General features: G+C 40.9%; 2 protein-coding genes across 2 annotated transcripts in view; one reads left to right on the plus strand and one right to left on the minus strand.

Annotated features, from left to right (window-relative positions):
• The first annotated feature begins 485 nt into the window (after positions 1 to 485).
• PQBP1 (poly-glutamine tract binding protein 1) lies at positions 486 to 16365 on the plus strand. Its single transcript, XM_067156511.2, has 7 exons — positions 486 to 753; positions 2249 to 2457; positions 3166 to 3341; positions 4520 to 4706; positions 8873 to 9019; positions 11239 to 11417; positions 16154 to 16365. Exons 1-7 carry the CDS (start codon positions 672 to 674, stop codon positions 16332 to 16334), a joined length of 1161 nt encoding a protein of 386 aa, XP_067012612.1. The 5' UTR covers positions 486 to 671; the 3' UTR covers positions 16335 to 16365.
• The window catches only part of LOC136884369 (zinc finger protein ZFP2), a 134389-nt gene continuing 117559 nt past the window's right edge, over positions 7629 to 24458 (minus strand). Inside the window, exon 9 of the mRNA XM_068229927.1 lies at positions 7629 to 8379. Coding sequence (XP_068086028.1) covers positions 8329 to 8379 — 51 coding nt within the window. The 3' untranslated portion in view covers positions 7629 to 8328. The remainder of the gene's footprint in view (positions 8380 to 24458) is intronic.

Below are 24458 nucleotides of genomic sequence, written 5' to 3' on the forward strand. Positions count from 1 at the left end.
TTAATGTCCACGTACCTTTCCCTACACGACTTTCAGCTTTGTTGTATCAACCTTCGCCTAAGATCATTGCTATCTTAAACGAATACCTTGATAACACTCACATCAAATTGTAATTACGATCTAAATTTTCAGTTGTTTTTTCCGACATGTTGGTGAAGTGGCATTTCTATATGTTCCGGGTGAGTGGATCTCGCGCCAAGAGTTTTATTACTCTCCAATCTTGTACAGTGCAACATGTTTCTATTGCTCAAGATTAATAGGTAATCTGTGTATTCGTCCAGTGCAGATAGTTTACTACTTTTATGAACTTACATATACACGATATCATAGTGCTTCGTTCAGTTTATCTATCTAAGTGTAATTGTGCTAAAACTGGTTATTAAGGATTTAAACGTGTGCTGTTGTGATACAAGTGAACAAATTTCATTTGGCTCGTGACTGGGAAAGAATATATTTGGTTCCCAAATAAATATCCGCAAGACAAAACAAGAGCGCAGGTCTCTTTGGCGCAGGTGTGGCGATTTGTTTACAATTTCGAGGCAGGGTTGTTGATTTGTTATTTGCATAAATAACGGGTTTGGCTGACGGTGGTACTATAGAATGTGATCACCAAATAAAGTGGGAAATAATTGTGAAAGTTTGTCGGTGTATTTTTCCTATAGTGTACAGAAATGCCACTTCCGCAATTTCTGCGTTATCGTTTGGCAAAGCGAGGAATTTTGCCAAGTACAGGTGCAGAAGACGTGGGTCTGGGTATGTTAGTTGGAATTTGAAATTGCTACTAAGCTTATTTAGTGGATAATTCCTTCTGTAAACTTCACACACCTTTTCATATTTTACATTGATTCTTCTGAATGTTATGTAGATAACCTCTTTTAGTGCTAGTACCAATGAAGAATGAATGTTATTTGCATAATTTGGATGACTGATGGTTCCCCAACCAGGAGATTTTTAACCTCCTTGCAATCAAATGAGGCTCTTAATGACACAAAATGTTGGTTCAGGGTAAATTGTTTCTGTCTTAATTTAAGAAAAAAACCGAATCACCTGGCATTTAGTCTAAAAGAACCAAGCAGACGTGGAAAACATATTAAAATAATATTTAGGAAACAGTAAACACGTATTAAAATGATGTGAAGTGATACACCAGTAACAGAGAGGAGAGATTCTTCCTCAATGCTAGCCAGGGACGCTCCGAGCTGCCTTTAAATGATTCTTATTTACATAGAGAATTAAAACCGATACTGTGTAAAAGTGCAAAAAAATTTGATCAATTTTTGGGTTGCCATCAGGCAGCTGTGATGAAGTCAAGCTTGCTTTTGCCTTTGGTAGCGCTCGCATCATGTCCGGGCAAAGGGCTGCCATCTTCCATGAAAATAAGGAAGACTGCCAGTTTGAAATTCTTATGGTGTATTTGGGGCCTGACCCTTCAATCCTTGAGGATTTTTCTGTAATTAGTGATCAATTTTAATCCATCACAGGTGAGGAGGTGGTGGTGATTCTTGTTTTAAGAGGAAGTACAACTGGGCAAACATACTCTGTTAACACTAATCGGAGGAAAAAAATGGAAGGGATTTGACTCTTCAAAAAATGAAGATATCGGCCAAAGAAGGACGGGCCATGAAGGATAAGAAAATGAAAGACTCCCTACCTAATATAATTGGGGTCGGAAAAGAACCAGAGGTGACGAAGCGTGGTCGGATAGGATAGATGAAAACAAGGACCCTAGCACAAGTAAGTGGAAACAATGCCAGGACTCAGCTAAGGGATTATCTGAATGCACTTAGGCAACAAGAAGTGATCATGAGATACTGACAACTCTGTTGCCTAGCAGCCAATAAGAGCCAAGCTGCAGCAGTTTTATTTACTCCCACCAAATTTGTCATGTTCTACCTTACAAATTTTAGACCATAATGTCATCTGCAAGGAAATGTTATGAGGCCGGTCACCATAAATCCAAAATTGCTCCATTGTAAACTGTATCGCTAGTTGTAAATACTGTGTTGTACTGGAAGTGTGAGGTTCTTCAGTCTGTCGAAACATGAACATTGAGCAGATGAAATGCCTCTGCAGGAGTGGGCGGCTGTTAACCACAACACGGTTAACATTAATGGTATCTTGTACATGTATGATCTGTTATTAAGCGATTTCTTTATCAGGTATTTTATCTTAAATTAGTTTCAACGCACAGAAGAGCCTCTCGTATAGCTGTGTGGTAGCAGCAGAAGTCATCACTGTCTCTTTACAGTAGAGAAACCTGCTCCCACTGCTGTTACTCCCACACCTGCTGCCGCTGCTCCTCCAGCTGCCACCGAAGCTCCTCAACCGGCAGCGGCCTCTCTCGGGGAAGAAGTTATTGCCGAAGACTACGATACCAATCCCAAGAAAACCAAGAATGGCTCCGTGGAGGAATCCGATGCTGACAACCTTCTCAACGAGATGCAGCTCAAGTTATGGGTAAGATATTCACTTTGTGGGAGGGACAGCTAAGTGCATTTAACACGACAGGCTAACATGAACTTCATAAACTGGCATTCTGAGATGTTTCTCTTACTCATGATTCTTATTTATAGGGGGACAAATAGGGATGAGAAACAAGAGCACGCTTCTTGCGTAAAGTGGTAGACCAATAGTCAGGAGGTGCTTTGGTCTTCCATTCCCAGATGTAGGCAAATCACAAGACTGATAGCGATATATCATTTCGTTTGAACCTGAGCCTGTGATTTATGGTGGACAGGAAAGTTCTGTGCCTTTCTCTTCATAATTTACTCCCTATCATTTTTAGGACACATTTGTCAATATCAAGAGAAAGCCACAGGCTCGAGATTATTTTGCAGATGACCTAGAAAATAAAATGCAATAATATTTGGGGGGAATTAACTTATTTTCAAAAATAAAAATACATTGGGCGTGATTCTTCGTTGGAAGAGCAACGAATAATGTCAACGCAGTCAAACACAAGCTAGTAGCTGTTTGTTTAATAAGGAGTTTTACTGTTAAAAACAAAGGTTTTATATAATTTGAGAGCCAGCCAGAAGAAGTTGACACAAGCCTACCATTAATTACTTACTTCTGTAAGCGGTGAAGAACTTTATCCTCTGCTGATAGAAACTTGCTCCACACTAACAACATCATGTTGATCAGTGGTGTTTTCACTCTTTGCAGGGCCACCCTGGCTGCCCAAACAAGTACAACATATACCACGAGTGCTCGGCATTCTGCAAGGAGCGCTGGGGTGCTGGCCACGTTGAGATGGACCCCAAATACCTTAAGCTACGTCAGAAGATGCTGATCAAGTACCCTCTTCCTCTCAACTGGGTCGAGGTCTATGATCCTGGAACGTACGTAACATTAGACAGCTTGCAATATAAACATAGGTTTCTAATAAAAGAAAAATCTAATTACTATACAAAAATAATGGAATATTCTATTTGTGCTTATAGAAATGTATGCTAATTAAAGTTGGCAAGTTATGTTGTGTATAATTTTTTTCATTTTAATCTATTTTTCTCTACCATACTTCTTCTGGACAAATATGTCAATGACTTCCTGATTACCAGGCGAGTTGGCCATGCAGTTAGGGGCACGTGGCTGTGAACTTGCATCCGGGAGATAGCGGGTTCGAATCCCACTGTCGGCAGCCCTGAAATGGATTTCCGTGGTTTACCGTTTACCATTTTCACACCAGTTAAATGCTGGCCATGGCCACTTCCTTCCAACTTCTAGGCCTTTCCTATCCCATCGTTGCCATAAGACCTATCTGTGTCAGTGCAATGTAAAGCCACTAGCAAAAAAAAATCTTCCTAACTGAAGTGTCCATAACAAGTTATTGCCAAAGCTGTCAGTCTCTCTTCCAAAAATGAAAGTTGAGAAACGCCTTTCACCTTGTGTAGCTGCCGTCGGTATTGTCACAAGGATCTTCAACAGTTTAAGACTGTGTTCTTATTCAGGCGTGTGTTTGAGTAGGGCTGCTACCTATGCCTAGCACTTCTTGCAACATTTCCAGCATCGGTACTGAAGGAGTTAACCGTTCCTGTGATAGTTTTGACTATTTCTTAATCAGTGATTTATTGAATTTTATCACTTTAATGGTTATAGAGCTTTGTGCATCAGACCCACTGATTATTTTCAATTCATCTGCATGTTCCCCATCTCATATTGTGCCATCAGAAGCTGTTAGTACCCATAAAACACCAATTGTCCTCATCTTTATCACCGAGCTCGATAGCTGCAGTCGCGTAAGTGTGGCCAGTATCCGGTATTCAGGAGATAGTGGGTTCGAATCCCACCGTTGGCAGCCCTGAATATGGTTTACCGTGGTGTCCCATTTTCATACCAGGCTAATGCTGGGGCTGTACCTTAAATCAGGCCACAGCCTCTTCTTTCCCACTCCTAAGCCTTTCCTGTCCCATTGTCGCCATAAGACTTACCTGTATCGGTGCGACGTAAAGCAACTTGTAAAAAAAAAACCAAAAAAACGTTATCATCATTGTTCCTTTACAAAACTGTTGCCTTTTAGGGGCCGCTACTACTATTGGGAGTACGAGAGCGACTTCGTGTCCTGGCTGCCTCCCGGTCATCCTCGCGCGGTCATTTCGGAGTCTGCCCCCTTCCTGAGAGACGCCCTCCACCAGGAGGAGCAGGAGGACGAGGAAGAGGAGGAGAGGAGAAAGAGCAGCGAGTCAGAGGAAGATGAAGAAGATGACGTAAGACATAAGTTCCTATATAGTGTGATCATTTCTGGACTGCAGCAAACCTCTTCATCCTGTATCTTGAGGCCTTCCTCATGGAACATTCAGTCTACCCAGTTCTAATGTGTCCAGCAAACTCCTTCCCAAAACAAGCTGTTGGTCAAATCCCACTTCTGGTTTTCTCTACACCAGATTGTAGGAACTATTGTCTGGTGCTGTCATCTAGGTCAAGATTTATACAGTGTCATCTTGAAGCCAGAGGAGGTGATGAACAGAGTGGTGGAATTGTGATGCTGCCGGAAGGTGTTATGATGTCTGTGTGGTCAGTACCAATGTGGAGATACATTTTTTTGCTCATATTTAACCCTAGACCGGGTGCGCCAATTTCTGTCACACTACCGGGCGTGCGGTTGACTTTGTCAACTAGTTACGTTTTCAGTCGTTTACAGGCTTCCAATCGCATAAACATTTCATTTAACGGCATTTTATCTTTTGTTTCAATGTTATTCTCCAAATAAAATGAAAAACTTGTATTAGTGATTAATATGAATGTACTTAAAATGGATAATCATGAACACGAGAACTAATTCTGATAGAGATATGAATACTGTGCCTATTTAATGAGTTAAGCAGTAGATACATAATTAAATTTAAATAATGATCATATTTTAATATTTGCACAATTATACAATGAAAAGATCAGATATAATAGCAAAAAAATGACTGGATGAAAAATAAACTTTGTTGCCATGTGCAAGAAATCTTTCACCCCTTATCCCCCGAGCAATGCCATAAGTTCACTGCGGTTCGCAAATTTAGCATCGCGCTCAGGCTGTAATTCACTTCCTCCTGCTTCCTAGAAATGTACTAATTAGTCCAGTATAATATTTCATCGACAATCTCAGCGTTTATCAACTGCATGAAACATTCAATTTCTGTTGATATATTCCTCGCCTCCCCTTCCGGTCCCGGCAGTATTTTTACAATAAGCCTTGCTTTTACCCTCAAAGTAAGTTTTGAAAAGTCCGTCGAGGACCACATTGTTCCTGCATCTCTCCCGAAGATAAATTCCATTTCGTTATAGTCTTCCTCGGCCTCCTGCTCCGTATCACTGTTATGATCCTGATCCAATACGTTTATAATTTCCTCCTCCCCATCCGAAAAATCTGAGGCAGAGTCCTCTATTTCATCAGACAACTGGCTCAAAATGTCAGGTATGTCTTCATCACTGACAAAACAAGACCTAAAATAGAAATATACTACATTTAATTACGGCTGACTTTGCCTAATTACCCAAAAAGTACAGAAGAAAGGACATTTTTAAAGAAATAAATTTTACTTACATGACCAGGCGCGCGGTTGACTTTGTCAACCAGTTTCAGATCCCAAGAGTTCACTCGAAATTATTACACATGTATCGCTTCCACTGTTGTCGAAACTCGACTGAACTGAAGGTCAAGAGTGAGAGCAAAGGTATTAGTTGCAAGGTGGTGAAAGACTGACAGTTCTAGGAATTACGGCATAAAATAGCACGCTGGTTGACAAAAACAATCAGCGCGCCCGGTCTAGGGTTAACCTCATCTTCCAAAGGTCTTATTTTGCCAGCACTTCAGCTTCAGTCTCACCCTATAACATGATGTTATCAGCAAAGACTAAAGCATTTGTTGTCGTATTTTTCTTTTAGCAGTCGTTATTATCTTATCCTTTACAGTAATGAAGAGTCTCTGGGTAGAGATCTCTTGACTTCCGCCACTTCTTTCTTCTGCCTCAGGCTTTCCCAAATGCCTTCTGAGAATGAAGGAAAACAGCAATAATGTCTTATTCTTTTCCCAGTACTTGTCAGAGAGCATTCGGGTAGCAAAGGTCTCGCTGTTCTCCTTTTTGTTCGGCAGTATGTATTTTCTTATTTTGGTTCCAAGATTGGGCTCTTTTCAGACCATGAGAGAGCAGACAGTGCACAGGAGGCTGCTAGTCACCACGAGTAGGGAAGGAAGGAAGTGTGGAAGGAAGAGAAAAGAATATACTATACCTATATAAAATCAAATTTGACTTGATGGTAGCACAATACAGAGGCTGTACATTGTGTATAACTACAGCACTCAACATTTCCTGTACTTAGCACGGCAATCTGCGCTGTCCGGTTAAAGAGTAGAACGGTCATATTTAGTTTCCTGCGGTCTGGATCTGAGGGCTGGTTCGATGTGAGAACAATTGAGGCCGACGGGGAGATAGCGACCCCAGTTTAGAAATCTAAGAATAACGTCTACGATGATTAACTGCCGACTCCCGTCAGGGCTGCAGCACCATCCTCCAAATGTTTTCTGTTCGTCGACACTTCTCATATTTCCCCAAGTCGATTAATTGTATCAGGACCGAATTCATCTGAACCAGGTGACATGTTGCTTTTCACTTTCTTTATTGCTCTTTCTACTGCGAGGCAGGCCTGCTGAATCGTGGACGATCATCATCTTTACAGTTCAGTAAAGTATCAAAATATGGCCGTTTAATTCCTCGTAAGCTTTCCATTTGGGATGCTTGAATATGTGGCTGGAATTTGGATGGTTCGTTAAGAGAACAAGTACAGTGTTCTGTCTCATGGCCAAAACCATTAAAGTTCTGGTGAACAAATTTGTAAAAACCTAATAACACTTTATTTGAAAATCTGATGAATGGTGCTATGTAATGTTACACATTGATGTTTAGTAATCTTATGTGTATGGTTCCTAAATATACAGTGGAACCTTTTGTTGCTAAAGTGTTTGTGTAGGCTTTAGGATCTCTTTGACACAGAGAGCATTTTTCCAAAAAATGTTCATCTAATGGCTCATAGACCCCATTCTTGATGATATCCACTGCTATATGTGATGTGAATCATCACTTCCATTTTTCTCCCTTTAACCGGCTTTCTTTTTATCCCACATGGTGACTGAAGACCTTGATGTCTGCCCGCCTCATGAAGCTCCTCCGAGGCTGAGAAGAAATGGATGTAAAACAACTGAGAGGGAGGCTCTCCCCCCACTCACCTGTCGAGGTGTTTATCCTCCCTCGTTACAACAGGTCAATGTGACTGTGGTGCAAAACAACAAATGATGACAAACATTGAGGAGAATCGCCCACTTAGAGCTTTGAAGACTGCTGACAATGCAACGTCAAATGTACAAATCTCTGCATAACTCTTTAACGGGGTGTTTGTTGTTTATACATACTTGTCAGCCCATAACACAATAATGTCACTAAAGCATAGATCACTGATATTAGGGTACATTACCATTTAAATCAAATTATTTTTATTATTTAAATCACCATTTTATTATTATAAATACCAGTCTAGTGTAGTGAAATCTGCAAAATATGTAAATTCTCAATTTATGCCAGCCATTGCATCATTAGCAGGTGTGGTCCAATACATGAACAATTTAGAAATAAGTTAGGAGTGGAGGAAGCTGTCATACTGGTAGCCTGGCAGGGTATGTAATATGGCATTACTGCATGAGTTGTCTGCACGGTTAGGGTCGTGTAGCTAGGAACTCGCATTCGGGAGAATCCCAATGTCGGCATCCTTCAAGATAATTTCCCATAGTTCTTATTTTCACACCAAGCAAACGCTGGGGCCACACTTCCTGGTCCTAACCCTTTGTCATCTTTGGGTTGCCAAAAACCTTTGATGTGTTAGTGCAACAATAAAATGCTAGCAAAAAAAGAAATTACAGTAGAAATATCTTAACAATTTAATCCTTTTGTGTGAAAGATCAACTTAATTTGGAATTTAACATTTTGTGTTGTAACTTTCATCATCATTGTCATCAATGTCCCACTCCAGTCACCCGGATGTGGTTTGTCGTAACTTTATAGAATAAAAATATTAATACCACTCATTGATATAAATAAAATTATTTGCATTGACATTTTCATGTATTTCAGTTTTTGTACATATTAAGCAAAATTACATGTTTATTTAAGAGAAAGGTCTATATTTAAAAAATATGAGCATTTAGCACCCAGTGTGAAAGGTAAATTGAAATTAATGATAAAAAGAAAATGACCAGTAAGTAAAAAGTCTGATTTAGATGATTTTTCATAGAAATCACTTATCTTAAGGAACCGTGATTGACGCTCCCAGCTCATCCATTAGCATGAAGCATTGTGGCTTGAACTTTACATGTCAAATGTTTGTTTCTCAGGATAGCGTTGAGGAGAGACAGGAAAGGCACAAGGACGACAAGGGAAGGAAGCGGTACCGTGATGACGAACGCAGATCTGAGAAGTCCAGCGGTGACGAGAGGAAACGAGAAGGGCACGATCGACACAAGAGCAAGTCATGGAGAAAGGTACGTATTTTAGAGACTGTATTTTAGTTTTGTGTGGTTGTAGTAGCAGCAGAGGCATAAGTAAAACAAGTAAATCAGTACCATACTCTTCCCCATTGTCACCTATGGCTGTGAAACATGGACAGGAGAAGGATAGATGCTTTGGTGTTGGTGACGTATGGACAGGCAGAATAAACCACCTGAAGAGGCACTTGAAGGCATGGCAGAGAGGTGAACGCTATCTTACTTTGGCCACATGATGAGAAGCAATTCCCTGGAAAAGGATATCATGCTAGAAATGATGGGTGGTAAGAGAAGATCTGGACGGCCAAGATTGTGTTGGTTAGATGACATCAAATGCAATACCGAACTGAAGGAAGCTGCAAGGAGGAGAGCTGATCCATGACATGAACGAAGGATCTAGTTGAGCACCAAACTACAATACAGTGTGAGAGCACTTCTTTGGTTTACAGATGTTTAAAAAAAGAAGAAGAAGGCCATGTTCATTTTATATGTTAACATTATGTGAACAGGTCTCATAATAGGAGTAACACAATGACAGGTCATTGTGGGGAGAGAGGGTAGTAGAAATAGTTTGTCATTACCAAACCTTTAAGCCATGAGTTGACTTTGGCCATCAATTTCCATGTACAGTTGACCTGAATGTCATATTTATTTTGCACAGACGTGTAAGTAACAAGTCTATGTGGTCGGATGCCGTGGTTAGTTGGTTTGAGTTCCTTTGGTGGAAAACATTTTCACCATCGGAATGTTGGCCGGCAGTATACATGTGATGGTATACAATTTATAATCAGTAGATTGCGTGCCAAAAGCCGGGATTCAGTTCCAAATGGAGTGAGGGCACATCGCACTGTTGTCCGTCTTTGCGTTATTCAAACACAACCTTATTATCGTGATGATCACACATCCAGGTGATGGGCATCAGACGAGCCAAACTTGTCTCAGCACTAAAAGCCATACCATACATTTTTTTAAATTGACAGACCTCAAAAGAGGTGAGAACAAACTGTACACACAAACTCAGTGCATTGTTTTCCTCCAAGCTTGGGACCGAAAAATGCAGTCGTGCATTAATTGAGGTAAGGTTCTAGTAATATCTGAATAGCTGAGCACTGTTCCTGACTTAACCAGGTCTATCAGCCACATTACAGACCGATCCTATATTATACAAGTAGTCATGGGTAATAAATTTCATATTATTCCATGTTGAAGGAAGGTGGAAGGCTTTAACTTTTGTTTTACATTCTTTGAGTATTCGCAGTAATAAACGAAAGGTGTTCATTGATAAAACACGTCTGTTTGCAGTGATAGAATTTACAACCAGAAATATTCCATTGATTGTCAAGTGAGAAATGTTAAAGTGATGTTTGAGTTTAACACTCGAGCGACAGTCTATGGGCTTCTGTTCTTTCCTAGCTGTCCAAGCCCATAACTTCTGCCGGCAATTTTTTTGGGTTTGGTTATATCTACATGTTCGTTCGTGCTTGTATGGAGTAAGAAGTTCTGTCACTAGATTGCACTTGTTAACAGTTTTCATTAAGTTTCTTCACGAATCAAATATACAGTGCAGAGAAGCAGAAGAATGGAATGCGTCTTGTATCATTATAGTGGTAAAGAAGGTGCTAAAAAAAAAAGGAAGTAGTTAATCCGGGTGGCGACACAGCTAGTGGCAGATACTAGTTGTGTGTACTAAATAATCTTGGTTAGACCTATATTGTGATGTTTTGAATATAACTGTTCAAAGTGTTGATGTGGGACACCACACCAAGAAACCCAGTCCTTGTTTTACCTTCATAACAGAGCAGCAGAATGTCGCAATACTTGGACACTATTTGGAATATTATAAAGCAGTAATTGGGATATAAATTTAGAAGATGGTATATCACAAGTTAAGGTCTGTTAAGCAGGTACAGAGGAGGTTTTTTGAACATCACTCTAGTTGCCTGGTTTAAAACATAGCCTTTTGTTAATATTTTGTTCTCCACAAAATAATAAGCGGTCACTGTTAGTGTTACATGTGAGGAGAGCTTATTCTAATTGTGCTATTTCTACTTCAAAGTTTTTTTTTAGTACTATTGAATACCATGAGCAATTCAGACCAGAAGTAGTACCATACCTGATCATGGGTTTGTTCCATGTTCCTTTTATTTTACATTTCCTTGTGTTTCTTAGGGTTGAAATAGACCCTCAGATAATGTCAAAGGGTTGTCTTGTTACAGGACAGTGACGACGAGGATGGCAAGGAGCCCAGGCCCAAAGATCGTAAACGAGAGGGGTCGGACCGCCACAAGGAGGACAAGGACCGCAAGCGGGAAGGCTACGAGAAGAAGAGTTGGAAGAAAGCATTCGACAAAACGCTGGATCCCATGGATCCTGCAGCTTACTCTGATACTCCAAGGTAAGTGTTTTGAGCACCACAACCATCCTGGAGGGGGTATAGTGGATCCGCCAGCTGTATTACATGTCTTCCCTCCTTGGTAATGTGGTAAATCCATGGGATCTTGAACATTTCGAAGGCCTCTGTCTGCCTACAGATCCCATTCTTGTGTGAGCAGCAACCTAGGGGCTCCCCCTTACTGATTACCACAAATGTTTAAAGTCCGTGCTTACTTTGTTCATGCTGTTCGGAAGAAAGTGAAGGTCAGCAGTGTAAATTTGCTTTCCATTGATCTTGATTCCTTTAAAAACTTCATCAAGACCAAGGCACATCTTCAGATGGAGATTTTATTGATCTACAACAATTTCAATGAAATTACATGACATTGAATTACCACTAGTGATGCGCACAGTCGTCAACATGTTAAGCGACATATACGTTGTTCGGTACTGGCGTAGAACACAAGGGCCATTAAATTAAGACTGGACTAGCACTTACTCCCAACACTTCATTTCAAAAGATTACATACCATATTCAAATTTTTGTCCCCTTCAGAATACCCTTTGCCATTCCCAGAAGACATGCAGGAAGCCATTCTTCGACAACTGCTTCAGTACCACCTCAAAAGCTTTCACTGCTTGGGTTGTAAGACAGATGAGGTACTGTGGAGATACCTTTACTTGTCGGAGACTCAGTAATTGCAGTAGCGACACGAGCCCTGACATTATTGTGAAGGAGCTTCCACTGCACAACAAGGTTCCTCCTCATTTGAGGGATGGGATCCTTCATCAGTTGGCGCAGGACGTTTTCGTAGTAGTCTGCTGTGACTGTTGTCTTCAGACTGGTATGAGTGTACGCCATTCCCTGGTAATTGAAGAAAGTGATTCGCTGACTTCTGTATACGTGCCATTTTTGGGGCTGGTTCACTGCTGCCCCGCTTGGTCGCAGGATTCTTACGATACATCACAATTCATCTGCAGTGATGATGTTATGTCACCAAGCATCACCTATTGTTTCCACTAGAGAGGTGTGTCAACGTGAATCTGCCTCTGCACAGCAGTAAGCTGTTGGGATGTGCAAATACCACATTGGAGGTTTGCGAGTGCTGCTGACTGGTTTTCCAAGGATGCGTGCCTAACAGTTAGTCAGTACAAATAATGCCAGTGTTGGTCGTTGTCTCGGTTAAAAGGTGCTCCTCCTCCTCCTCCTTGCAGTTCAGCACATTGTCATGTGCTGTTCGAAAGAAGCTCACAGAGGTATTACAGAGTCCCCATAAGTTCTCTTCAACTGTCCGTTCATTGCTGAAGCATTTTTCTCCAGGCCTGTGTAACGCTGCTCGCAGGTGTTTACAGGCGAGTAACATGCAAACCTGTTTTAAACAGCTGCCACAGCTTGACTAACAGAAATTTGCTGGGGCAGAAAATGTGAGTATGTAGTTTCTCTGTATGCCGCTAGGATGCGCGTGCAGAGAAGTACAGAGAGCGCTAGCCTGCGCATACCTCTCATTGCTATCCAGCTCTGATCCCGCTGTCTTTTTTTCTTTGTCCTAGAACCATACTAGTTTCTATCTCCAAGGCTCGTTGCAGAAACCCAACGAATTGTCTGAGGTGAATATTTACCGTGAGCTGCGACCTGCTGAATGAATTGCACATGTACGCGTGGCAGCAGTGGAAAGCATATCTCAAACTGAAAACTATTTCTCTTATCTGGCGTTTAACTTTACATAATATCCACCCATCTTTCTTATAAAATGTTATGCTTTTTAGCATTCAGTCTGCGAGCCTCTGTGAATTAACTAAGTGTTTCCACAATCCTCTTTGACCTTGATTAGCTCCACATCTCCTATTATTAAAAACATAGTCTACCCATCATCATCTTGGTCTCCCTCATCGGCTGGGTCTGTTTTTGTCTTAGGTAACCTCTCCTCCTCTATTTACGTTGCAGGATCTCAGCACCAAAGCCAGTTTATATGTACACTTTGAGCCTTTATCTGCTCATTCGAATTACCCTCCTGATTTACTAGCATTTATTCTCGCTAGTTTCTTATGAATAAGATCTCCAGAATTTACCAACAGTTCACTCCCGTACACCAATAATGGTCCAAAAACAGACCAGTAGTATCCTCCAAGAACTCACTGCACAGAATAATTCCAGTAAAGACAATAATGAACTAACTTTTGCTAGAAGACAAACGGCCAAAGAGCTTAGAAGAATCAAAAAAGACCATCAAAAAGAAAACCTAGCTAACATAGATGAATCATTCAAACAACATAAGACACGACCGAGCTCGATAGCTGCAGTCGCTTAAATGCGGCCAGTGTCCAGTATTCAGGAGATAGTAGGTTCGAACCCCACTGTCGGAAGCCCTGAAGATGGTTTTCAGTGGTTTCCCATTTTCACACCAGGCAAATGCTGGGGCTGTACCTTAATTAAGGCCACGGCCGCTTCACTCCCAGCCCAGCCCTTCCCTGTCCCGTCATCGCTATAAGACCTATCTGTGTCAGTGCGACGTAAAGCAACTAGCAAAAAAAAAAAAAAAAAAACATAAGACATGAGACTACTACAGGACATTTAAACAATATCAGTCAGGGTATACTCCAACTACACTCATGATGAGAAATAGACAAGGACAACTAGCACACAATAATCAGGAGAATGCCAAAATTCTAGCTGATCACTTCAAAGAATTACTAAATGCTGAAGACCCAAAAGAATACCTAGAATTTTCACCTGATCCAAAAAATAAAACACGCTTAGACAAGGTTATTCCACCAGACTTCCATGAGGTACTTCAAGCGATTAATTGGCTCAAGAATTATAAAGTTGCAGGAGAAAATCAAGTGGTTGCAGAGCTGTGGAAGAATGCAAATAACCAAACACTTCAAAACCTACACAAACACATCATAGACATATGGAACTCTGAAAAACTGCCTGCAGAATGGAATACAGCTATAATTCATCCAATACACAAAAAGGGGGATAGACTGGATCCAAATAATTACCAAGGGATCTCTACTTGATATCACATATCGTCCCTACTCTGGCAAACTAACGAATCTGCAAATTGTCAAAAGGTTAGGAGAGCTGAAAGAAGTTGTGATTGCTCGTGTCAGATCAATGTTTATATTTTATGATTAGTTTTATGTGTTAGGCATTCAGAGCGAGCTGCGGATGTGAGACTTTGACAGAGGGTAGACAATATATAAATAATAAAATATAGACCAAAACTTGAGAACTACAGATTCCCTAGTTTGTCACTTTCGCTAGTTTGCCAGAGTGGGGATGATATAAGATCCTGTCTAGAATTATCCTCATGAGAATTCAAGAACAGCTTGACCAAGAACTTGGAGAGTATCAGGGGGGATTTCGACCTGAAAGAAGTTTTCCTGAACCATCAAAGAATGAGAAACAAAAAGCTAGTTATCACTTTTGTTGACTTAAGAAAGCATATGACAGTATTCATCGTGAGTCATTACTTAAAATCCTTAAAGAATGTGGGTTACACCAGAAACTCATTAATCTCATTGGTGTTACCCTTAAAAACACTAGAGCAAAAGTTAAATTCCAAGGAGAGTTGTCTGTATCATTTGAAATCCGGACTGGACTTCGACAGGGAGATGGTCTCTCACCAATACTGTTTAACTGTACATTGGAGAAAGTCATGCGAGAATGGTCTAAGAAATGTCAGCCAAACATCAAGATTGGCAAAAATATCAAACTCAATTGTCTTAGCATTTGCAGATGACCTTGCGATACTTGCAAGTAGTGTGGAAGAGGCTAAACTCCAAACTGAAGAATTAGAACGAATAGCAGCAAAAATTGGATTACAAATCTCCTTTGAAAAGACGGAAATGATGCCATCCTTCAAAGTGGAAACATCACCTATCACAGTGACTAATAATAAACAAATTAAGGTTGTTAATCAATTTAAATATCTTGGAGAGATGATAACTTGGAACTTAAAAGAGAAAATATCAGTTGAAAATAGAATTACCAAATTAAAACAAGCACAACACATTACTTGGCCAACCTACAAGAAGAAATCTCTCTCGATAAATGCAAAATTTAAACACTACAACTCTGTTATTAAGCCTAAAACAACCTATGCTAGTGAAACCTTATTCAATTTGAATACGAAATCAACTACAGATAAATGACAGAAAATAGATACACGAATCATTAGCACAATTCTAAACAAAAAAACACCTAATGAAGTTGTATACCAGGAGACTGAGTCTATAATAGATACAATGCAGAAAAGAAGAGTTGCTTTTTTCTGTCACATATCACGACTACCAGACACTAGGATACTTAAACATTTATTCAACTACTTTTGGAAAAGTAAAACTAAAAATCACTGGTTCAAAGAAGTCCAAGAAGATTTAAATGATTTAGTCTTGACAATTCAACAAATTGAAAACAGAGAAGAGGATCCTGAGAACTAACGACGTGAGACTTAAACTGAAGACCTATACACGCAAACAGTACAGCATAACTGACAAAGAACGGGCAGCTATGTCAGAGAGAATGAAACATTTCTGGGAACAAAAGAAGAAAAATCAACAAAATTGTAACCAATATTCATAAGACTTGATTGTATGTAGATTGATTTCAGTGCTCCAATGTGGGCGTTAAAAATAAAAAAAAGACAATAGTCATGGAGCCTAATTATTTTTATCAGATCATAACATTGTTAATCTTTTGGCTCCAGAAATAAGTCTTAAAATTGTATTTGAAAAGTCTGTTATCTTTTGCAGAGGTTCGTGGTCCAGCGGCATCGAAAGGAAGAACGAAGCCAAAACAGGAGCCGACACTACTGCGTCCGGGCCGTTGTACCAGATGAGGCCTTATCCCAGTCCAGGAGACGTTCTCCGAGCTAACTCCAAGTCTAAGCACTCACACGAGAAGCCTTCTAAAGGAAGACGAGACAGTACTTGATGTGCTCTATAAATAAAGTTTTCTAAAGGAAGACTAAGACAGTTCCAATTGATGTGCTCTAAGATCTTTGTAAATAAAATTGTAAGTTTGTCTCAAACTTGTTTTATCTCGGCAAATTGTAGATTCAGTTCAGCTTCTGTCTGTCTGTCTGTCTGTCTGTCTGTCTGTCTGTCTGTCTGTCTGTCTGTCTGTCTGTCTGTCTGTCTGTCTGTCTGTCTGTCTGTCTGTCTGTCTGTCTGTCTGTCTCCAGGAGATGTATTAAGGGGAATGAAACAGGAAATGTCAGATTACTCTGTTGTAACGAAACACTGTACATAATAAAAAGCCTGCAAAACGTAATTTGCAATCTCTCGTGCATTTATACCATAGGGAAATAATAGCAAAGTTTGCAATTATTGCATTTTTCACCGTCTAAAAACTAAGCCCATCTGGTGGTCATGATCGTTAAGGCGTTGATGTCTAACCAGTCTGACACTGTGGTTAGTCGGTTCGAGTCCCGTTGGTCGAAAAATGTCACCATCACAATGTTGGATGGCAGAGTAGGGGAGGTGGTGGTATACAATTTCTCATCACTAGATTACGTGCCGAAAGCCTGCATTAAATTGTGAACTTCTCTGCAGTGCTCATATAGAGTGAGGGCATATGACGCTGTCCGTCGGATGGGAACGTTAAGCCCTGAGCAGACCCCTTGGTGCTACTCGACAGGCGTAGGCTACCTGCCGCCTCTCCCTTCCTGCTATCATACATCACGTCATTCATTTCATCTCCTTAACTCGTCTGATGAGGTTGACATCAGGAAAGGCATCCGGTCATATTAAACCTGCCACGACAGATTCACCTCGTAGAGAAAAAAGACGAACAAACATCAGCGTCTAAAAACTGTATGTATCAAGAGTTAAAGAAAGTACTGCAGAGGCTATTGAGGAACTGAGATTGTTATCAACTCTGTTGAAATATTGCTCAGTCGGCATGGTAACAAGTCAACCGGTGGTTGTCGTGATTGTTTGTATGAACATCAAAATGAGAAGGAAAACATGAACAGTAATAATAATAAGAAGAAGAAAAGTCATGGCCTACTCTGATTGCTGAGGTGTGCAGTCACTCGCCTCGCATTACTAACCCGTCGGCTTCTTCGTCGTGCATGTACTCAACAAACCAGTTGCCCGTTTGAACTGATACGCATCATTACAGGAAGCCTAAACTACAACTTGCAATAAAAACAGATCTGACACCACTGACTGCTTCGCCTGTGGCTGGTGTCCAAGTACCTGGACACCAGTGTATCAACGTGGCACCACCTCTTGTCTCAACCAATGACAAAGCCCTACATGTTGACGAATAGTGGAAGGACATAGTTTAATCACAATCTTGGAAATTGGTCAGCTAGAATGAACGTATAACTGCGTTTGTTTTCGCAGCCAGTTTCCATTCGTTTATATAACAGTTGTCTGTTGGCAACAAAAGAAGATCAACGGACCAAAGTGAAGGCTTTTTACCACCAGAACATTTTGTAACTCCCATCAAAATACTGAATGAACAGGTTTCTTCACAGGTTTTCTACTTGACATTTAAAACTAAATTGGTGTATTCTTGAGCCGTTTTGTCTCAGTAGTTGTAGTTATACCTGGGGCGAGCCTCAGCTACCGGGCGGGTTGCAGGTGGCGGATAGCGAACGGACCTCAAATATGGGGGTTAGCTGCGAATAAGGGGAAACCCGAATAAGCAGTCCTGGACCCAGGCATAACTGCTGCCTTGCAGAGAAGGAGGTACCTCAAAGGCTAAGGGAAGAAACCCTGACAGAAAATCTAGCAGGCCGAAGGCTATGAGGGAAGCAGCCCCCCACAAGGCTTTGGAACTAGGGCTGATAACCCAAGCATCCGAGAAACAATTATTAAAAGAAATTACAGAGGGGAAACCAGATTGATTAAACTGTTGACGACCAAGCGAAGAAAAAGGACTATAAACCTCGACACCGCAAGGTAGACGAGGACCAAGTAAGTAAGTAAGTTGTAGTTATAGTTTAGGTTGCTATAGGCAAGATTAGCTACTATTATAAATCATATTGCCACGAATCTACTACGCTGGCGTAGGAGGGGGAGAGGTGATACTCCCAAGTGGCGCGTCCTAGGTGGCGGATAGGGGGTCCTAACCGGCTTGCCGGCGGACTTGAGGGAAATAAAATACCTTTCACGTCCCAAACACACAAGCCCCTGTGGGTGGGGGACACAGACGAAGAATACACTCACAGTATCCCCTGCCTGTCGTAAGAGGCGGCTAAAAAGGGGCGACCAAGGGATGATTATATCAGAACCATGAAACTCCTTGTGATTAGTACCCCCGCACGGGGAACACCATGGATCACTTCCTTGTGCGTAGTACCACTATGTTAGATACCAAATAGGTTTTTGATTAGTAGCAAACGAGAGCGCAACGGCTTTTACAGTGCCTGTGATTAGTAGCACTAAATGAGCGACACCATGTGATGACGGAACCCATGGTTCTGGCTTGCTGTGATTAGAACCCACTATATGAGGTACACCACGGGATAGTACGAGTCCCTGTGGTTAGTACACTTAGGTGATGAACACCATAAGTTTGCGTTGCCTGTCAATGGCGCCACATTTTGCGAAACAGCGTAGGTCTGTAATACATGTGCGAATTTCATTACCTGCGAGTGGTACCATAATGTGTGGAATACCGTGAGTCTGCGTTACTCTTGATTAGTACCGCAACGTGACAAATACCATGGTTCTACTTTTCTAGCGATAAGTACCATTATGAGGGGCCGATGACTTGGATTTTGGACTACTTTTGACTACTACAATATACACCAATTCTTACATACAGTCTCGAAACCACAACACTGACCAATAGAGATAATTCCAAACTTCAGGCAGCTGAAATGAAATTCCTACGCACTACGATCCAGAAAACCAGGAAAGACAAGATTAGGAATGAGAAAATTAGAGAAGAAGTAGGAATAGACAATTCTCTCCTAAATAAGATTCAGATATCAAGACTGAAGTGGTTTGGTCACATGAAGAGGATGCCAGTAAACAGAACTGCAAGGAAGGAATTTGACAGAAAGGTAGAAGGAAGACGACCCGTGGGAAGGCCACGAAGGAAATGGATAGATTTAGTTAAGAGCGATGTAATGCTGAGAGGTCATGATTGGGACAAGTTGGTGGAGGAAGAATGGTACAAGGACAGGATGAGATGGAGGAGGCTCATATACCACACCCGGGAAACTGGAGATGGTTTAGGATGATGATGATGATGATTTCACTACAAGCATCATCGATTCAGTATTGTGCTATAGAAGCAGTCCCTTGGTCAGTAATACTATTGTTTTATGCCAGTTTCTGTACCTGTGAGTCATTGTGGGTCGGTCCACTGATCATTTTAAATTCATATCCATCCATTCATTCTTCATCCTCACGTTTTGAATTGTGGTCACTGGAGGATTTTGGGTTTTTAATTTGTCATTTCATTTCGTACCATTAGGGGCCAATGACCTAAATGTTAGTCCCCTTTAAACAAACAAGCATCAATTAATCGTATGGTGTACACAGTGCTCTCGTCCATAGTTTTAATCTTAAATTACCTTACACGTTACCCCTGGAACAACATCCTGGCTATCATAGCTTTCATATAACTCAATTAATTCCCTGGAAAATGCTCGTAACTATTGCTGTAAGTCAGGCATTTTTACTTGCTGAGGAGTATGTACACATAACAAAGTGCAGTGGCTATATTACTATAATTTTCTCTGTGCACTGCTGGAGATTGAGATGAAATGCATTGGGCATGGTCTGCCTCGTGAGTCGATTGACTTCAGAGAAGATGTCCATTTTTCAATTACTTTGTACAATTCAGGGATATATATGACATGTTATTTACTAAACATGTATACAGTACATAAAAGGAAAGACTCCAGACCGAGACACGTTACCACAATCACAGTAAGGTACGTCTCCTCAAAAGACCCTAAACACATATATGTTCATAAGGAGATAGAAAGAATGTTGAACCCTACAAAAGGGAAAGGAAGGGAGCAACGCCAGGCAATGTCCTGCATAATCAAAATAATTCTGTTTTTTCAAACAAAGTCTGTTAACTTGTGAAAGCATTGGTTGAATAGGTGAGGAATATTCATATACACTGCCCTGCATCCAGTTACTTCTTACGGTTCAAATCTTGACAGCCAAACAGAGAATAAGAGTGTCCAGCACTCGTAACCATTGGGTCACATAAGTATGGTCAGTTTATCACAGAAACGTCGGTAGATGCATAGTTAGTTTCGGCCCATAAGTGGCCACGGCTCTCACGACTGTCCTTAGAATGGTTTTTCGAACCCCCTCACCTTCGCCGTAACAAATCTCCAGCCTGAGAGACGGCGTCACCTGCCCCTTCAGGGGAGGAGTGAACACATTTTAGTAGTGCCAAGCCTTGAAGGGCTGTGGGAAGCAAAGTCCCAATATAAAGTAAGATGTTGCCTCTTTTGCTCACCAAATAACACGCAGAAGTCTCAGATGGCTTGAAATAAAGCAGGCGTGATGAACACGTGGTGCAGACTTCCAAAATACTCTGGAGTCTAAAGTGGACTGATAGACTGGTGGGTTGGAAGGGCATATAGAGTACATTGTTTGGAAAGAACTAGAAGAAGGTGGAGTCTTCAATTTCTTCTAGAACAGTGAGTGACGTGAAGGGTGATGTAGAGACAGGCTAGCATTCCTTTATAAAGTGACAGTGGCGAGACTGGAGCCGAGGAAAACGGCTTGAATGCAGAGTTTTTTCTGGGACTTTTCTAGGCGAGCGTTACAGGGCATCCACTCCTTTTTGATGAGGTCACCAGTGGTGGTCTGCTAATGTCTGGACATCAACCAGTCACAAAATAACTGAATTAAAGGAGTGTTATTTCTAATATTAAATGTATCATCTTGAAGCTGAATAGGATAATAATTATGTCTCTTTTCAAAATTGTCATTTGTCCATTGTTGGCGGTCATTGATTAGACATCTTCCCATTGTGTCCATTGGTAATCGTGTCTCTTCCCTCTCTCTGAGGATGGCAGCTGCACAGCCTGTGAAAGTGGTTTGTTGAGCGGCCAGAGCTCGTGAATGTAATGCAAACTGTATAATAATGTACCCACTATTTCAGTGTAATTGTCACTTATTCATGAATCAGTTTTTGAGAAGTATACAGGAGGCCAGCGCAAATATAGGTGGTGATGACCATATCCAATCCACATGTCCTAAAATACTGAAAGTGCTGAAGCTGTCACTGACTGTAATGAAGTCTTCAAGTTGAAATTCCACAGGGCAGGGGCTCAAGATCTGGAATGCACCCCATCTTTTGAGATTATCCTGGTAAGAGTCTTCCAGCAGGCCAAGCTTGTGTGCCTGGTGTTATACCAGCTGCTGGTCTCATCATTCGCTTTATTGGTGAGAGTGAATTAACCCATAGAGTGGAGTTTGCTTCAGGTTATGCGGCTGGTGGGCGCGCGTCGTGTCAAACGCAGAAAGTTTTTATTTTTTATCTCCATTATGAAACAAGTGGTAGGTTTCAAACTTTCTCCATATGTTCTGAGAGGTGCTGCCATCTGACAGAATTTTCTTCACCTTTGTGTATCTAAGCAGTTCTCGTCTGTGAATCCCTTTGTTACCTGCTAAATAGATGCATAGAGCAAGAACAACCTATGTGGCGCTTGACTATTGCTGGTGCGATAAGCTCAGTCGGTGTGCTGCGTGGAGCGTGTCGTGGTGTGAATGTTTTTAGCTCTCATATGTTGTTTTGTTGGTATATAAATATCTCTTGTGATTTATTGTTTGAATTCTACATGTAGCGTTTCCTATTTGTTGTGAAAATGTCCAAAAGAATTGTAGATCTTCCGAGTGATGATATACGGGATATTCTCGAACTCGGTGAGGAAGATAGTTGCAGCGATTATAGTTTAGATAGTAATGGTGAAACTATCCTGCTATTAGATGCTCCAAGCATGAATGCTTCCGTCAGAGTACGCCTGCTGCCTAGATGGCGTGGACAGGTGCCGAGTTCGAGCTCTGATGAGAGTAGCGAGTCAGAAAGTGAGAGCAATTTGCCTCCTACTCCACCTAGTAAGAGAGCCCGCTTTTCAGCTTCATACCAAAGTAGAATTCAGGACGAACTTTTAAATAAAAAAGAACCAGACGAAATATTTGAGCATTTCATTGACGATGAACTGTGCAAACTTATTGCAGAGCAAACTAATCTGTACGCTCAGCAGTCAATACAAGCTAGTATAGGAATGGCTAAAATGAAAAGGAGAAGCATGGAGAGAGCGATTGGCTTCTACTAACAAGGAAGAAATAAAACTTTTATTTCAGATCTTTTTTTTCTTTTCTTTTTTCAGGGTAAAATTCAAAAGTTGAAGCTATCTCATTATTTTTAACTATATAGATTGTTTGCTACACCCATGTTTTACGAGACCATGTCCAAGAAACTTTTTTTTCCCTTCTGAAATATTTACATTTCTCCAATAATGAGGCTTACGATCGGCAAGTATCCCCAAAACTCTACAAAGTAAAGCCAGTTTTAGACATTCTTGTATCAATATTTAAAACTTATTTGCCAGATGATCTCTATCTAGTGACAAAAGTTTACTCTTGGAAAAGGTTGCTTGGGATGGAAAATGTATATTCAGATGAAGAAAGCTTGTTTCATGATAGAATCTTTCAAATTATGTGAGGCTAAAACAGGATATGTGTGGAATATCCTGTGGTACACAGGCAAGGAAAATGAGCTAGTAAAATGGGGTTTGAGGGGTGAATATTTCCCATTATACAAAGCTCTTTGTGTTTGCTCTAGCCGAACCTCTTCTAAATAAGGGATAACTCATAGCTCTAGATAATTATTACAGTAGCCCGTAACTCTTCAATCAGCTCAATGAGTTTCAGACAGACGCTGTCGGTACTGTAAAATCTAACAGAAAAAATCTTGCAAAGGACGTCATGGGAAGAAGTTGAAAAAGGGGGAGGAGGCTCTTGCCTATAAAAACAAACTCGTGGCCTTGAAGTGAAAAGACGAGAGATGTCTGCATGCTGAGTAGCATTCAGGACGCAGAAATGCGCACTGTTCTAAACAAGAAAAGCCAGTCGTATGTATTGAGTACAGTGACTCAATGGGAGGGGTGGACTTATCGGACCAATGTATCGTGCCATACAGTACAGTGAGGAAAAGAATGAAGAGATATTACCACAGGATTTTTAGACACCTACTGTCCATGCTTTTGTGATATACAAGAAATATGGCGGCAAATTCACTCGGCTGGAGTTTTGTATTCAAACTGTATAGAAACTATTTCAGAAGTATGGGAACGCTACCCCTAACACAGCCTTGCCAATTCGATCAGAGACACCCGCACCAGCTGACTTGTCAGCTCGATTCTCGGGAAGGCATTTTCCAGATTTCAATCCAGCCTCAAAATCAAGACAGCCTGCAAATAAGAGATGCGTTGTTGTATGGCGAAAGGCCAGCGGCGGGATACTCAGTATTGTTGTGTAGTATGCAATGTCGCTTTGTGCCCCTCCACTTGCTTCAGGCTTTACCATACAGCTGAAATATAAGCACTGCCAATATGCCGGTGCATCTCAGGTTCTAAGCTCGGGGAATTTGAGAAGCTCGTAGTTTACACTCGATCTGAGTGACCATCCTGCAAGAGTTTTTTTCAATATTTTTCTCCAGTCATTTGTGACAGCTATTGAGTGTAATTTTGTGTAATGTGGTGACAAAATTGTGATGAATGAACTCGCTGCCCTCTACAATGGCAAGTTATTGGCCTACGAGGTGAATACATTTTTTTAACTTTTTTTTTCAAGAAAATGTGATATTTGAGTGAATGTGTCTCTATTATTTGGAGTATTTGATAATTTTTCATTTGTGTGTTACGCATTTCAACGATTAATTAATATAAGCAACACAAATAATACTCCAGATTGGAGTAAATATGAAACGGCACATACGCAATTTTTGCACTGACACTGGATGACTGGTCGGAGGAAGAAGCTATTTTTTTTTCTTTACGTCGCACCGACACAGATAGGTCTTATGGCGACAATAGGATAGGAAAGGCCTAGGAATGGGAAG

Source organism: Anabrus simplex, chromosome 12 (assembly GCF_040414725.1).
Source record: "Anabrus simplex isolate iqAnaSimp1 chromosome 12, ASM4041472v1, whole genome shotgun sequence".
Classification (NCBI taxonomy): Eukaryota; Metazoa; Arthropoda; class Insecta; order Orthoptera; family Tettigoniidae; genus Anabrus; species Anabrus simplex.

What these genes read in the sequence shown, in the direction of transcription:
- PQBP1 (XM_067156511.2), top strand. Translation starts at nt 672, where the DNA reads ATGCCACTTCCGCAATTTCTGCGTTATCGTTTGGCAAAGCGAGGAATT. An exon ending in TGCAGAAGACGTGGGTCTGG is followed by an intron (nt 754 to 2,248) that starts GTATGTTAGTTG and finishes GTCTCTTTACAG; the next exon opens with TAGAGAAACCTGCTCCCACT. An exon ending in GCTTACTCTGATACTCCAAG is followed by an intron (nt 11,418 to 16,153) that starts GTAAGTGTTTTG and finishes TATCTTTTGCAG; the next exon opens with AGGTTCGTGGTCCAGCGGCA.